Source organism: Impatiens glandulifera, chromosome 6 (assembly GCF_907164915.1).
Source record: "Impatiens glandulifera chromosome 6, dImpGla2.1, whole genome shotgun sequence".
NCBI classification, from domain to species: Eukaryota; Viridiplantae; Streptophyta; class Magnoliopsida; order Ericales; family Balsaminaceae; genus Impatiens; species Impatiens glandulifera.
The window spans coordinates 12,177,364-12,195,322 of record NC_061867.1 but is presented as its reverse complement, the minus strand read 5'-3'; the positions used below and the strand labels follow the sequence as shown (position 1 = coordinate 12,195,322).

Here is a 17,959-nt window from a genome sequence, read left to right as displayed (position 1 = left end):
TATATATATATATATATATATATATTGTAAAATATTGAAGGAGAGAATGTAAATATTTCTTTAATTAATTTTTGATTATATATTATATTATTTCATTAGTAAATTATATATTTGATAAGATCTCAACACCTAATTAAACTATTTAATTATATAAATATTCTTTTAAGATCTTAATTCTATAATTAAATTTTTTAATATATATTATTTTAAAAAATGGGACAACGGATTAAACAATGTAGCCCAAAAACACACTTAACCATTTAATCAGACAAAATTTGCCGCTCGTTGCCGCCTAACGGGCTTGACCTAGGACCTTAGGGAGATTGAAAATATCCACCTCTTATTGTCGCTAGGCTAGAAGAGGGTATTATATATTATTTTATGAGTAATAATAGGGGGAACGAAAGTTTTGTAGCTAATATATATATATATATTTACGTTAATAATTTATTTATTTATTTGTTTTTAAATATTATTTTTTTAAAAATAAGTTATAAAAGGAAAAATAAAAATTTATTAAATCTAACTAAAATCATACATAATAATATTTAAAATAAATATAACTCAAACTATCAACTATTAATATTCAACTTAAATAAGAAAACACACTTTATAATAAGAACACAATATGATAATATAAAAGGAGATAATATATAACCGTTTGAGTTAATTGATTAAATTTAAAATATATTTTATAAAATATGAAAAATAAATTATAGAGAGTGTGAGAAATAATTAATTAAAAATATAAAAAAAATATATTTAATTTTTTATTCTCTTAAATATATATTTATCAAATATTTTTTTATTTAATTTATTATTATCCCTATTAATATTTAAAATAAATTAAATATTAAAGATATAAAATATAAATCATTAAATAATTAAATAAGAGAAAAAAGAGAAATTATTAATGAATAAGAGATAGAAATAAACATTTAAAATTATGCTTAGTCATCCCTAGTCACCATTCATCAGTTCTCTACTTGGCTACAAAATTTTCCTCCCCCTATCATTACTCTTATTTTATTTCATAAATAATATATTTATTATTAATAATATATGTTATATTTATTAATAATCAACCATCATTTCCTTTGATTTACCCAATTATAATAGTTTTACATTTTACCCTATTAATCGTAGTTGACTTCTAACAAAAATACAATGACTTAATTAAAGGACACAATTCCTTTAGAAAAATCGAATGTACAAACTTAAGCTAAAAATAGTTCAAATGCAACTTGATCCGGAGGATAATGCCATGAAGTGATATTATCAATTCAATCATTTTCACTTTGGGGGTTGACCTAACTGGTGAAAAATGAGAGGGTGCTTGAACCACCTGATATGAAATTCGAAAAGAGGTTTTATAAAGAATGTGTGATTGGGAAGCAAACGATGAGTTCTTTTCTATGTAGTTCTGAATACCGAGTAAATGAGCAACTCAGACTGATCCATACTAATTTGTGCGGTCCTATAACTCTAAAATCATTCAGTGGTAAGAGATACTTCATCTCTTTAATTGATAATTTCTCTAGGAAGATATGAGTTTATTTTTTGAAGGAGAAGTTAGAAGTGTTTGAAACATTCAAGACATTCAAAGTAATGGTGGAGAAAGAAACAAGCAAAGTCATTAAAGTAGTCCGATCTGATAAAGGAGGTGAGTTCACTTCTGTTGAGTTTAGCAAATACTAAGAGAAACATGGGATCAAACGTTTCTTGATTGCGCCATATTCTCCACAACAAAACGGTGTAGAGAAATGAAAGAACCGAACTATTTTCGACATGGTTCGATCTATGTTGAAAGGAAAGAATTTGTCGAAAAAGTGTTTGACAGAGGCAGTGCACATTCTATGTTCAAAATAGATATCCACATGCAAAACTAGGAAAGAGAAGACACCTTGAGAGATTTGGTGTGATATGAATCCAAGTATCTTTCATCTGAAGGTGTTTGGTAGCGTGACCTATGGGCAAATACCAAGTCAACACAAGACAAAATTAGAAGATTGGAGCAAGAAGTACATATTCATCGGATATGATGAAAAATCTAAAGCATATAGATTATTTAATACTGTTAAGAAGAACGCGGTGGTGAACCGAGATGTTCACATGGAGGGATCAATGACATGGAGATGGAGTAACCCCGATTGAGAAAGAAACAAGCTTGAAGGTTGTTATGCCTCCAATATCAACAACCACCGAACTTTCAAAATATGAATCCGAGCCTCAATAACCTAGAATGAGAAGTCTGCGGAAGATATATGACATTACAAATGAAGTCCACATTGTATGTCTCTTGTCCAACTCAGAAGATTTGAATTTTGAGAAAGCTGTACAAGATGAGAATTAGAGATCAGCTATGAACGAAGAAATTGGGACAATTGAACACAATAAAACCTGGGAGCTTACCGACCTTCCTTAAGGAGCTCGACCTATTGGAGTAAAATGAGTCTACAAAAAAAATATGAATGCTGAGGGAGAGGTTGAATATTATAAGACTTGACTTGTGGTGAAGGGCTATAGGTAAAAGGAAGGAATCTAATATGATGAATTATTTGCTCCTGTCACGAGAATGGAGTCAATCCGACTTCTAATATCGTTAGCTACTTATAATCAATGACCGATTCTACCGATATATGTGAAGTCGATCTTTCTAAATGGAGTGTTGAAGGAGGAGGTGTACGTCGAGCAACCATTCGGGTACATGAAGAGAGGGGATGAGAAAATGGTGTAGAGATTGAAAAAAGCCCTCTTCGCACTAAAGTAGACTCCTTGTGCCTAGAATGAGAGAATTGACGAGTATTTTAAGAAAAATAGTACGAGAAATGTTCATAAGAGCATGCCTTTGTACACAAAGAAATCAGAAAATGATATCACGGTAGTCACTTTCTATGTCGATGACCTCATATTCACCGGAAACAACGCACAACTGATTAAAGAGTTCGAGATGACAAACTTAGGCCTAATGAAATAATTTATTGGCCTAGAAGTGAAGCAGTCAAGGGAAGGGATTTATATATCCCAAAAGAGGTACGCGCTTGAAATTTAAAAATAAAATAAAATGGAAGACTGTAACCTGTTTTCCACTCCAATGGAACTGGGCATTAAACTCTCAAAGTTTGATGGAGGAGAACGAGATGATGCTGAGAGATATCGAAGCTTAATCTGAAGTCTAAGGTATCTAACAAACACGAGATCCAACCTAATGTTGAGTGTTGGGATAGCAAGCAGATTCATAGAGGATCCAAACTACACACATTAGGCATTGAAGATAATTATGAGATATGTTCGAGAAACCATATCACTTGGTAGATAACTATCGATTATTAGGTTACTCAAATAACGATTAGTGTGGTGATGTTGATGACTGGAAAATACTCCGGGTTATGTTTACTTGGCTGTCAAAGAAGCAACTTATTATAACTCTGTCAACCTATAAGGCCGAGTATGTGGCAGCCTCTTGGAGCATGTATCATGCGATTTGACTTTCAAATTTACTAAGGATTTTGTGAGTGATCCGAAATGAAAGGTCTGCGATTTGTGTTGATAACAAGTCGACGATCAAGTTGGCAAAAAACATAGTTAATCACGGAAGGAGCAAGCACATCGACGTCTGATTTCATTTCATCCAAGAACAAGTCAGAGAAAGAAAGGTCGACCTGGAGCATATTGAAAGTGAAGCTTATTAGCATTTTAGACCTTTACTTTTATATATTTTATTATTTAGTCTCTTTGTTGGCTTATAAATAAGTCTTTCATTGTTTCTATTTACATTACATTTAATCAATAATAAAACCCTACTTTCTCTTTTCTCTATTCTCTATCATGGTATCAGAGCCACCATTCATTTATAGGGCTTGCTTTGTTGGGATCGAGGGTTTTTCAAAGATTCTTATGCTTCTACACCGAATGATTAATCTGTTATGGTATGTCTCTTGTTTTGCTTTCGCACTGATTGATTGCAACTCCTAGGGTTTGTTTTTGGCTTGTGAATTGGGGATTTTGTTTGTTTGGTTCCTTTGTCACTTGGATCTTGTTTGCTTGTTCGTTATGGCTGTTCGTAAAGACGATTCTCTTCAGTCTATTAGTGTATAGTTGGATGAGAAAAATTATTCGTATTGGAGCTATGTGATGAAATTTTTTTGAAGGGAAAATCGATGTGGGGTTATGTTACGGGTACGAAAATGCCACCTACCGATAAGGCTGCAGAGACTTATGCAATAATGCTCGATGTTTGGGAGGCCGATAACTCGAAGATCATCACGTGGATAAACAATTCCGTCACACATTCGATTGGGGTTCAGTTGGCAAAGTACGATATATCCAAGCACGTTTGGAACCATCTTGCTCGTCTTTATACACGGTCTAATTTTGCCCGACAATTTTAGTTGGAAACGCACATTCGTGCACTCAAGTAGAATGATTTGTGTATCTAAGATTTTTATTCCGCCATGTCTGATTTGTGGGATCAGTTGGCTCTTACCAAGTCTGAGGAGTTACGGGGTATTGGCACCTTACATCACACATTGAGAGCAACAACGCTTAGTTCAATTTTTGGTTGCTCTTCAATCTGATTTTGAGACTTTGCGTGGATCAATCTTGCATCGGAACCCTTTGCCTTCAGTTGATTCGGTTGTCCATGAGTTGATAGATGAGGAGATACGAATCAAGACTCGACCTGACAAAGAGCATAACCCAACATCTACTTTATTCGTTCTTGTAACTCCACATAATCCCTCTAGTAATCATCCGAATCGATTGAACTCACGAGTGGCTATGGATGAATGTGCTTTCTGTAAGAAGAAGGGTCACTGGAAAGGCCAATGTCCTTTGTTAATCAATAAAGGTAAACAACCGCACCAACAACAACAATCGCAACCACAACAACAATCACAAAGACGCCCTCCACAATCATCATCTCATTTTCCCCCATGGAAACCTACAATTCAAGCATTCCAAGCTAGTAGTGTATTGACTCCACCTCTTATAGATTCATCGATGATTGAGCAGTTCCAAAGGTTTCTCGCTTCGCAACCTCATGCCATGTCAGCATCTTCTCATGTCGGTTTGTCTTCTTCCAATACCTCTGCTCTCTCAGGTATATATTCTTCTGTTTGGGTTCTAGACTCTGGGGCCTCTTATCATATGTCTCCTGAATTGTCTTCTTTTGATTCTTTGTCACCAAACTCGTCTATCTCGATTGCAACAGCTGATGGTACCCATATGCCATTAGTAGGAGTCGGTTCTATTAATACACACAATTTAATTATTTCAGATGTCTATTATATTCCAAGTCTTACCCTAAATCTTGTCTCGGTTAGGTAATTGTGTGACTTGGGATATTCCGTCTTCTTTTCTAATTCCACTTGTTATGTGCAGGATCCACATTCTCAGAAGCTGATTGGGACAAGCCATATGAGAGGAGGATTATATGTGTTGGATGAACTTGAAGTACCAAAAATAACTACTAGTGCTGCTTCTACTGTGGATTTGACATCTTTTCATTTGAGTCGCTCTTCTTCTACCTTTTATTTATGGCATTCTCGTTTAGAACATATTTCGGGATCCTGTTTAAAATTTTTGGCTTCTATTGGAGTTTTAGGTGATTTGAAAACTGATGATGTTTCTGATTGTAGTGGTTGTAAACTTGCTAAGTTTTCGACTTTACCTTTTAAAACAAGTTTATCTTCATCTTTTGCTCCATTTGATCTAAGTCATTCTGATGTGTGGGGACCTTCTCCTTTACCTACAAAAGGGGGTTCCCACTATTATGTTTTGTTTATTGATGATTGTACTCGTTATACTTGGGTTTTTCTTATGAAACGTCGTTCTGAATTTTTAGGTATATTTCATACTTTTAGAGCTCTTGTCAAAACTCAATATTCGTCTGTCATTAAATGCTTTCGTTGTGATTTGGATGGGGAATACACCTCTAATGATTTCTCTAGGTTACTTGCTTCTGACGGAACTCTTCATCAGAGTTCTTGTTTAGACACCCCTCAACAAAATAGCGTTGCAGAAAGAAAACATCGACATATTGTTGAAACAGCTCGCTCTCTCTTATTGTCTGCCAATGTTCCTAGTGTCTTTTGGGGTGAAGCCATCCTCACTGCTGTACATCTTATTAATATGATTCCAACATCTCACAACTCAGGTTTGTCACCGTTTGAAAAGCTTTAAGGATATGCTCCTGCTTATTCCTCATTAGGTGTCTTTAGTTCCACTTGTTTTGTATTACATCCACACGTTGAGCGTAGCAATTTGACTTCACGATCTTTAATGTGTGCTTTCTTGGGGTACGTGATAGGACAAAAAGGTTATCATTGTTTTGATCCCGTCAGTCAAAAATTATATGTCTCCCGTCATGTTTTGTTTCTTGAGCATATTCCATTTTTTTTCCATTCCTATAAATTCTCATGATATGACTCACCTAGACTTTGTTAGAATTGATCTTTTTATGGTTGATGATGAGGTGACACCTCCTACTACATATTATAGTACTACAGAGGTGACACCTCCTACTACAGACTCTAGTACTACAGTTCCTGACACATATCTTCCTCCCTCCACAGTCTCTCAATCTCTTCCCGATTATGTGGATCCTCCACCTCGTCATTCAATCCGTATACGTAAGTCAACCAAACTTCATGATTTTTCTTATTCATGTTACTCTACATATTTTGCTTCCTTTTTAGAATCTATTCATTGTTTGTATGAGCCATCGTCCTATCGAGAAACTGTTATTGATCCTCTTTGGTAGTTTGCTATGGCTGAGGAACTTGCAGCACTACATCAAACACATACTTGGGATTTGGTTTCTTTATCATCAGGAAAACGACCTATTGGTTCTCGATGGGTATACAAAATCAAAACCAAGTCTGATGGGTCTATTGAGAGATATAAATCCCGAGTCGTTGTGAGGGGTTTTTCTCAGGAATATGGCATGGATTACGAGGAAACTTTGTCCCAGTTGCAAAAATGACAACAATTCGCACTCTTATTGTCGTCGCTTCCGTTCGTAGGTGGAATATAACTCAGATGGATGTTAAGAATGCTTTCCTCAATGGAGATCTTCAAGAAGAGGTTTTTATGGTTCCTCCACCTAGTGTCCCTCACAAACCTGGTGAAGTTTGTAAGCTCCGAAAAGCTCTCTATGGGCTTAAACAAGCACCACGCGCTTGGTTTGATAAATTCTCTACTATGATCACTTCAATAGAATTTCATCGTAGTCATCATGATTCGGTATTGTTCATCAAGTGTACAGATCGAGGCCGTATTCTTCTATCTTTATACGTTGATGATATGATTATTACAGGTGATGATATTGACGGAATTGGGCTCTTAAAATCCGAGTTGGCTCGTAGTTTTGCGATGAAAGATTTGGGGATGCTACGTTATTTCCTTGGGATTGAGGTTGCTTCATCTCCAAAGGGGTATATTTTATCTCAGTCAAAATATATAGGTGATATATTTGATCGTGCTCGTCTTACTGATAATAAGATTGTGGATACTCCAATTGAAACCAATGCTCGGTATTCCCTAACTGATGGCTCACCTTTGCGAGATCCAGCCTTGTATCGTACTATTGTTGGCAGCTTGGTTTACCTCACCATCACTCGTCCTTAGTCAGTTTGTTACTGCGCCTACTATAGTTCATTGGAGTGCTGTTCTTCGTATTCTCCGGTATCTTCAGGGAACTCAATTTCAAAGCCTTCTCTTTTCTTCCTCTTCTTCCTTGGATCTTCGAGCGTTCATGATGCTGATTGGGCTGGTGATCCCTCCGATCGCAAGTCCACCACAGGGTTTTGTATATTTCTTGGTGATTATTTGATTTCATGGAAGAGCAAGACGCAAGATGTGATCTCTAGATCTTCCACGGAAGCTGAGTATCGTGCTATGGCCTCTACGACCTGTGAGAATGTTTGGTTACGATGGTTACTTGCCGACATGGGAGTCTTTCTTCATGAGCCTACTCCGTTGTTCTGTGATAATAAGAGTGCCATCCAGATTGCTCATAATTCGGTGTTCCATGAGAGGACGAAACACATTGAGATTGATTGTCATGTTGTTCGACATCACTTTGCAATCGGTACCATCACATTGCCATTTGTTTATTCCTCTATGCAGATCGCCGACTTGTTCATCAAAGCTCTATCCTCTTCTCGTTTTCGTTTTTTTGTTACCAAACTCTCAATGCTCATTGCTGCTGCATCATGAGTTTGACGGGGGGGGATATTAGCATTTTAGACCTTTACTTTTATATATTTTATTATTTAGTCTCTTTGTTGGCTTATAAATAAGTCTTTCATTGTTTTCTATTTACATTACATTTAATCAATAATAAAACCCTGGTTTCTCTTTTCTCTGTTCTATATCAAAGCTCAAGCCGTAAACGTATTCACCAACCCACTATCGACCACACTGTTGGAGAGTTGTAAAATACTGATTATAATGAGAGATGATAATATTATTTAATCTTAAGGGGGAGATTTGTTAAAAACTTAAATTAAGAAGTTTTAATTTTGATGCTTAGTATTTCTAGAATAATATTAATGATTTTAGCGTGTGTGGGATAATCAAGAGATATGGGTGGGAGACCTATTTAATAGGCATGATTTATTTTGGCATTTGAAAAGGAAAACATTTAAAAAGGCAAATACTTTGTCTATAAAAACTTGTAACAATACATTTGATATGAATAAAAAGAAATACAGTGGGACTAAAGAGAAAAAAGTACTGCAACTTTTATATTTTGTAATCTCTTGTTACCAACAAATAATTCAGACCAACAACAATGAAATCAAAGAGAATATAAAAATAAAGGAAATTGTCAATGTTTAGGAAAATGAAGCAAAAACAATAACAAAGACTTATTTTTATCACTATTGTAAATTAAGTGGATATCTACAAAAGGTTGCTTCAAGATAATGGGTACCCGGATTGGCTTAAAGGACAAAGAGATATGAAAGTAGTTAAAAATTCAGGCAACCTTGCCAACACACCCTTATGTAACTATGAAGAACAACCTGAATCTTCCGGTAAACTTACAAATGCAAACATGATGAATATTAAGGAAACGATAAACTTACAAATGAAGACATGATGACTATTAAGGAAATGGTAAAAATTTACCTCTCGAAAACTAAAGGAAAGAAAAGTATTGTGCATGTATTTCTAATTCACACTCTGTACATAAGAAAATGTTCAGACTAGCCTTAAAGATAAACCATTTTGGATTATTGATAGTAGAGCTAGTAGTCACATACACTCAAATTTATTAGTTATGACAAATGTTAAGAAAATTTCTAATATTATTTTGTTCTTACCTAATAATTCAATAAAGCATATTTAACACATATGAAATGTTAAGTTGTCTAATAAATTAGAACTCATTAATGTCTTACATGTACCTGACTTCACTTACAATTTAATTTATGTGTCAAAACTTGCTAAAAATAACAATATTATATGTCAATTTTCTTCCTATAGATGCTTGTTGCAAGACCTTAATGATGAAAGCATTATAAGAAGACGATAACTATCACAGAATCTGTACTTGTTAGAAGAGTTAGAAAAAAAAATTCTAGTCCCTGTTGATAAATTTCATCATGAACCTGTTAATAAACCTACTACATCTGTTAATAAAATACATAATGAAATTCTAGTCCCTGTTGATAAATTTCATCATCAATCTGTTAATAAACCTACTATATCTGTTAATAAAATACATAATGAATCTATAAACTTTGACATTTTACATTCGTCAAATATTTCTCTTAAGCATGATTTAGACTTTAATAAAGATGAAAGTTTCATTGTGATATTGTCCTATTTCTAAAATGTGAAGACTTCCTTTTAGCACTAGTACATCAAAATTTGCTTATTATTTTGAACTCATTCAGATGAATATTTGGGGTCCGTATAAAGTAACATCATTCATTGATTTTTCTATACATGTTAACCATTGTTGATTATCATAGAATGTCTATATGGACATATATGATTAAAACCAAAACTCTTGTTATACAAATATTTTTTGAATTTAATACTATGGTAAAAACTCAATTTAACTTTTATTAAAATTGTTCTAAAGAGGAAAACTTTGCTAAGCAAAAATTCAGAGAAAATTGGTTTTCATTAGGAGACAAGAATATTTTTTTCTTCTATAAAAAAATGTTCATCAAGGAATTTCAGAAATCAGGTCATAAGGCTCACAAACTCAAATGTAGATATTTTACAAGGACAAAAGGCATTTCATGAGGAAACAATAAATTTCTACAAAGAGCTGATTGGAACAGAAACGAGCACAATAATAGAGGACAACCGAAGATTGCTTCAACAAATTGTGCAAAGGAAAATCAGTGAAGAAAGTAATAACCAATTGATTACAAGAGTCAGTATGGAAGAAGTCAGAAAAGTAGTGTTTTCGATGAAAGGGGATAAAAGTCTAGGACCAGATGGTTTCAACGCGAACTTCTTCAAAGAAAACTGGGAAATAGTGGGTAAAGATTATAAGCGAAGGAATTCTTCCAAAATAGGAAAATGTTGAAGCAATGAAATGTCACAGTGTTGAATTTGATTCCTAAGAATTCAATTCCGGAAAAAATTCAAGACTTTCGTCCTATTTCATGCTGCAATTTTATTTACAAAATTATTTCAAAAATTCTTTCACAACGTTTGAAAACAGTTATTGATAAAATTGTAGGATTAGGGCAATCAACATTTATTCCCAAACGCTCTATTTCCCATAACATCCTATTCATGCAGAGCTTATTGAATGGATATGGCAAGAAAAACATATCGCCACGTGTGGCTTTCAAAATTGACATTAGAAAAGCTTTTGACTCGATCAGATGGAGATCAATCCACGAATTCCTCCTTGCTGCAGGTTTTCCAATCATTTTCATTGATTGGATTATGCAATGTGTTTACACTCCTCACTTTGTTGTGAGCGTGAATGGTATTCATGGAGGCTTTTTCAAGGGTGAAAGGGGAGTAAGGCAAGATGACCCTATATCTCCTTACTTATTCGTCTTAATAATGGAAATTCTTGACTGTATTTTAAAAATGCTTCTAAGAAGTCTTCATTTCAAATTTCACCTGTACTGTAAATAAGAAGTAATAACTCATATATGTTTTGCAGATGATCTATTTTTTGTGGCTTATGCGGATGTTGAATCTTTTAGTATAATGAAAGAAGCTCTAACAATCTTTTCGAGTATTACAGGTTTGTACATCAATGAGGAAAAAAGTCAGGCTTTCTATGGAGGGTTAATGAAGAAAGGAAGGAAAACATATTCAATATTATGGGAATCAGGGAAGGTGAACTACTAGTGAAATACCTTGGAGTACCCCTGTCATCAAAACAACTCCGATATAATCACTTCAGACAACTAGTAAAAAAGGTTAGAAATTCTGTCTTGGGTTGGGCTACGAAAAATCTGTCTTAGGCAGGTAGAATCGAGCTCGTTAAAAGAGTCATCTTTGGAATTATTGACTACTAGGCACAAAAGATAGTCATCCCAAAGAAAGTAATGGCTGAACTCGATATAATCATGAGATATTATATCTGAGGAACACAAGGCAGATGAGGCAAAAAAGTCAAATGGGAGGATGTTTGCACTCCCATAGAAGAATGCAGACTAGGAATAAAAAGTTGTGTTGAATGGAACAAAGCCCTCACCATCAGTAGCTTATGGGAGTTGGAGAAGAAAGTGGACTCTCTGTGGGTCAAATGGGTGCATACAAGATTTATGAAAGAAGAGCAGAGTATCTGGACACGAATCATCAATGAAAGAATGACATGGTCATTGAAGAAGACCCTAAAAATAAGAAAAGATGCATTTCAAATGGTGTAAACCACAATTGGAAATAGAAGAGGGGTACTATTCTGGCATGATCCTTGGCTGAATAATATTCCCATTATATTCAAAGAAGAAATGCAAGGAAGAAGAGTTAAAAGAGAATACATCAAGTACACATTTAGAGACGTCTATGAAGGTAAATGTGATTCACTTCTGAGGCGTAATCCAGAAGGTGATAGAATCTTAAACCTAATGAGACATAAGCAACTCAATGAAAGAAATGATGAAATATGCTGGAAAATAGAAAGCAACGAGAAGTTCATTACATGAAAGGCATGGGAAATGGTTAGAACAAGAGGTGTATTAACATAATGTGGTATGGTCTCCAAAGATTATTTCTCGTCACCAATTTATTCTCTGGCTGGTATACAGGAAAAGGTTGACAACAAAAGACATAATTCAAAAATACATAAATATTCCTGATATCAACTATGTCCTATGTTCGGAAGTTGAGGAAATCATAAACCATTTATTTGGGGAATGCTCTTTTGTAATACAAATATGGAGAAGCTATGATGCAAACATGAACATCATCAAGTTTCTAGGAACATGGAAAGAAATCCAAGAATGAATGAAGAATAAAGCAAAAGGAAAATCCTTCTATTTAAGTATGTTGAAATTCTACTTTGGAGCAGTAATCTACAATATCTGAAAAGAAAGAAATTCAAAAACTCATAGTGAAAGAAATAGAACTGTTGAAGATATTTTGGGAGATAGAAATTCAGATAGAAATGCACTCATTCAATCCTGGAGAGGAATCGAAAAGAATGAAGAGAATAGAAAACTCTGCCAGATATGGGATATTTCATTTAAGAAAGTCACAAGTAAAATCAAAGTAAAAATGCGATAGACGTTAATTGATTGTTGTTGTTGTTGTTGTCTGTAATTCAATTATTGTTTCATTGTCAAATCTAGAAATTATGATCTTAAACTTTTGTATTTTTTCCCTCTTTTGAGTTTTTTAATGAAATGGCACTTAGCTGTTTTCTAAAAAAAAAAAATTGTTAGAACTGATAATGGAGGGGAACTTTTAAGTCATGAATGTCAATTTTTTTAAAAAAAATAAGGACATATTACATCAAAGATCGTGTAATTAAACTCCACAACAAAACAGAGTGGTTGAACATAACCATCAACACCTCCTTCAAGTTGCAAGATCTTTGATGTTCCGAGCACAAATGTCATTAAATTTTTGGCCATTTTCAATATTAATGGCTACTTATATAATTAATAGGCCCCTCACATATTTTAAATTAAAATAGTCATTTTTACTGATTATACAAACAAAAACCTGACTATTCTAATTATAGAATATTTGGTTACCTTTATAATATTAAGAATAACATACCTCATCAAAATAAATTTGAACAAAGAGCAACAAAATGTGTTTTTATTGGTTACTCTCATAATCAAAAATTTTTAGAGTTTTTGATACTCAAACTGCAAATATTATTGTCTCAAGACACATTATATTTTTATAAAAATATTTTTCCATTTCATAAAAATGAAGACATACTAAAGAAAATAAAATATTTAACACATTCTAAAGATTTTTTTATGAAATGGATGAAGAAACAAAATATTCTTTTTCAATTAAACTACATGCTCAAAATATTAGAAAGGAATTATCAAAAACTTTTTCCTCTTCCTCAAAACAAAAAGATATTCTTGATTCATTTATTCCTATTTTATCTGAAACACAAACTCATCTTCCAAAAACACACAATTTTGAAATTTTGAATGAACAAAGAATGTGTTCAAGACAAAAGAAAACTCCTACTTGGCTAGATGATTTTTTTTCTAATACCACTATCAACCATGAACTATCTTATACACCTACAACATTTCCATACGTATCCAATTGTAAGAGTAATGATTACCTATAATGTTTGGGAAATATATCTATTTTGAAAGAACCAACAAATTTTAAAGATGTATTTCAAATTAAAAAATGGCAAACTGCTATGAATGATGAATTGACTACTTTAAAAAATAATAACACATGAGATCTGGTTTCACTTCCAACCGGCAAGAAAGCTATTAGTTGTCGATGGGTCTACAAAACAAAAGTTAATCGCAATGGATATGTAGAAAAATACAAAACTCGACTTATCGCAAAGGGATACAACCAGAAAATGGGATTGATTTTAATGACAACTTCTCTCCAGCCGCTAAAATGATAACATCCATACTATTACTTGCTTTAACATCTGTTAACGATTGGTTCTTGCATTAATTTGATGTTAATAATGTATTTCTTCACGGTGATCTCGATGAAGATGTATATATATATGCATCTTTTAGAAGGCTCATTAAAGCAAAATCAGATAAGATATGTCCTCTTAACAAAAGTCTTTATGACTTAAAACAAGCTTCACAATTGTGGAATATAGAATTTTCTAGACAATTAGTTGGTTTTGATTTTGTACCATCAATTAATGATAATTGTCTTTTTATTTTTAAAACTGAAAAATCTTTTACTGCTAACATAGTGTATGTTGATGACATATTAATTGCTGAAGATTGTATTCAAACTATAAATTATGTTAAACAATTTCTTGATAAAAATTAAGATTAAGGATTTCAAAAATGCAAAATATTTTTTTGGTTTAGAACTACATCGTACTCGCACTGATTTATATATAAATCAACACAAATATATTCTTGATATATTAGCTGATACATGTTTGACTAGTTGTAAACCAATTGACATTTCAATGTCGAAAGGGATTAAACTGAACGAAAATAATAACCATATTCTTGCTGAATCAGAAAAATTCAAAAGATTAGTCGGTCAACTAATTTTTCTTGAATTAGACTCAACCTGAAATTGGTTTTAGCGTTTAACAATTAAGTGAATTTATATAAAAAAAAGCCCCTCCAAATTCATTGGGAGACTACAAGGCACTCTCTTATTGGGGCTATTTTACTCTTATTTATCTAATTGCTTACTTAGTGTTTCAGATGCCAACTGGGCAGCTTGTACAAATTTTCGTAGATCCATTATAAGTTACTACAACCAACTGGGAGGCTCTCTAATATATTGGAAAACAAAGAAACAAATATCTTTGATTTTTTTATTAATTGATTACATTTATTAGTAGAAGCCGAATATCATAGCATGGACACAATAATTTACGAACTGGATTATTTTTCTTCTCATAGATTTTCACATTACAGTTCAACTACCAATTCCATTACGATGGGATAATAAAGTAGCAATCCATATTGCCGAAAATTCAGTTTTTCACGAAATAACGAAACATATCGGCATAGATTGTCATCTCGTTTGGGATAATTTCAAACAAGGTTTTATTCTACCTCAACATGTATATTCAAAGATTCAATAAGATGATATCGTTACCAAGCCATTGGATTACGGATCTTTCTACTGTCTTTGAAACAAGATGCATCTTGAGGAGGGAATGATACAATTGAGTGAATAAATTAAATGTATCAATAGTTAAATGTGTTATTTGTAAATTAAGTAGGACATTAAGGCGACGAGTATATCTATTTCTATAATCATCCCCGACGAGTACCCATTACCGATTAAAGTGTGACACATAACTTTATTAAATATAATTAAATAACTTTAAAATAAGTAATATCGAAATTGTAAGGGCATAAATAAAAACATTACTAAATATTGAAAAATATAACAATTTTATTGTTATAAGAGTTGAAATAGAGGATAGAGAGAATAATGATTGAAGAAAGAAATTAATAAGTAAGGTTGAAAATAAAGACTTAATAGAGAAAATTAATATATTTTTGTTATTAAAAGAATGATGTTGACATTTAATCCCGACCCTGAACCACATGTGTAACCTTTCCTCTCCCGACCCGATTTAAAATAGCTGAACCTCACAATCAATCGGATACATGCTAGTATAAGGTACCTAACTCCCTTAAAACCGTGATACAAATAATGTGATTTTCTTTATTCAAATCATTAAATAATGAAAATATTTGATATTGAAACCACTGAACTAGATCTAATCATTTCCTAATTGAACAAAAAATTAAGTAAGAGTTAAATTAGCTAGCATCTTCTAATTTAGAAAAATACACTCTAACTTAGCAACTTTATTTTTGCTTCCCTTGGGAGAGAAGTTAAGTATCTTGAAGACTATGATCTATCTAGCAATGCAATATATAATACTGTCATGCCCTATGAAATTTACGGAAATGACCATGTTAAAAATTAACATATTATGTTTTAAATTTAATTAGCAAACTTGAACCGATAATCATAATCTAACTTTAACTTAATATATTTTCAGTTATAAAATGATTGAATCCATATATATACTTTTAATAACATAAATGAAATGCAAATTGTCTAGAGAACAATCTTTTTTTTATCAGGTTTTATAGTTAGGTCTTGGGTTTATGTAATTTTTTTAATATTTTAAAAAATAAATTAATATACAGATATATATATATATATATATATATATAATATTTTAATATTATTTTTTTAACTATACTTAATTCAACAAACAAAAAATTAATTAATCATATTAAAAATAACATAACAAATGTATTCTATGAAAATCCAAACAAAAGTGAAATATAGCAAAAGATTGTAATATGTAAACATGTAAGCTTTAATAAATCTTTCTAATTTTTAAAATTTGCAAGAAGATTTCATAAATTAAATATTTCTTAAACTATTTTCATAACATATGTTTTGTTTTGAATATAATAATTTGGTATTGACCAAGTATTTTAACGGTCCCTTTACTTCAATTCGTTTAAAATGATTGAATATAATAAATACACTATTAATTAAGTTATTATTTTTCATTAATATGTTTAATTAAATGGGTCTTGGTCAATAACATGTATAAATATGGTGATCACACTAATTAATATCTCACCATTTAATTTGTGTAACTTAAATCAATATTTTAAAAACCATTGAAAAAGATACTATAGTATTCAAAAGAAAACAATAATGAATATTGATAAAACAAAGTGTTGGAGGGTAAATTAGGAAAGAAAAAGAAAATATGATAGATCAAGAGAATATTAAAAAGCAAATGGAACAATCTTTTATTTTTTCTTCTCTAAAGCTTATAAATAGATCTCATTTATACCCTTGGTCGATTAACTTCACATAAATCTATTTAATCTCTCTTATAATCAAATCTTTCTTCTGAATTGATCAGAAGAAGAATAATGTTGTTCATGAAGATCATATGGGTTTTGCTTACTCTGATACTTTTGCTTTCATTGACTATTCCAAAATCAGGTAAAACAAAGATCTTGATCATTTACAATTTGTTTTGTTTGTGTTTCTCTTAGAAAGAAACCTTAAATTGATCAAGTTAGATCTGTGAATGTGGTTTACATGAGTTAGAGGGGCAGTTTGTGCAATGGTGCATAGCTGATGAACAAACACCCAATGAATTGCTTCAAAATGCTCTTGATTGGGCTTGTGGAAATGGGGCAAATTGTAGCATGATCCAGCCAAAGCAAGCATGTTTCTTGCCTAATACTCTCAAAGATCATGCCTCATTTGCTTTCAACAGCTTTTACCAAAGGCTAAAGCACAAAGATGATGATAGTTGCTATTTCAGAGCTGCTGCTCTCATTACTGATCTTGATCCAAGTATGTTATTATTTGATCAATTAGTTCATGCAATTTTTTTTGAAAAATAAATTAACATGAATTGCTCTTGATGATATGTGTTTGTAAATTGCAGGTTATGGTTCATGCAAATATGAAGTTCTTCCTTAAAACCTTGAAGTGGGTGGACTAGAAATTTTCCTGATTGACTTATATTGCCCTCAAAATTAATGAAATGGTTTTATCTCTTTAAGAAGCTTATATTTATCTAATTAAGAGTAATTGATTTATGAAATCTTATAAATGAGAAAGAAAAATATATTTTTGAGGTGTAAAACAGTATTTTGAGTTCATACAGATATCAAATATGATCAGAAGTTTAGATGACGAAACATGAATATCATTATCAACTCTTCGGGTTCATTGAACTTCTCGCGTGCTAGAGATGATTAATGTGGTTGAAATGTATTTGTTGTTGATCACATCTGTTTGCAATTTTTTATGTTGATTGAAT

General features: G+C 32.3%; 1 protein-coding gene across 1 annotated transcript; it reads left to right on the top strand.

The window, feature by feature from the left end:
• Positions 1 to 16,986: 16,986 nt before the first annotated feature.
• On the top strand, positions 16,987 to 17,796 carry LOC124942895 (PLASMODESMATA CALLOSE-BINDING PROTEIN 1-like). The gene is made up of 3 exons (XM_047483465.1): positions 16,987 to 17,127; positions 17,236 to 17,487; positions 17,582 to 17,796. The coding sequence occupies exons 1-3, from the start codon at positions 17,055 to 17,057 to the stop codon at positions 17,614 to 17,616; spliced, it is 360 nt and encodes a 119-aa protein (XP_047339421.1). The 5' UTR covers positions 16,987 to 17,054; the 3' UTR covers positions 17,617 to 17,796.
• Positions 17,797 to 17,959: the final 163 nt, after the last annotated feature.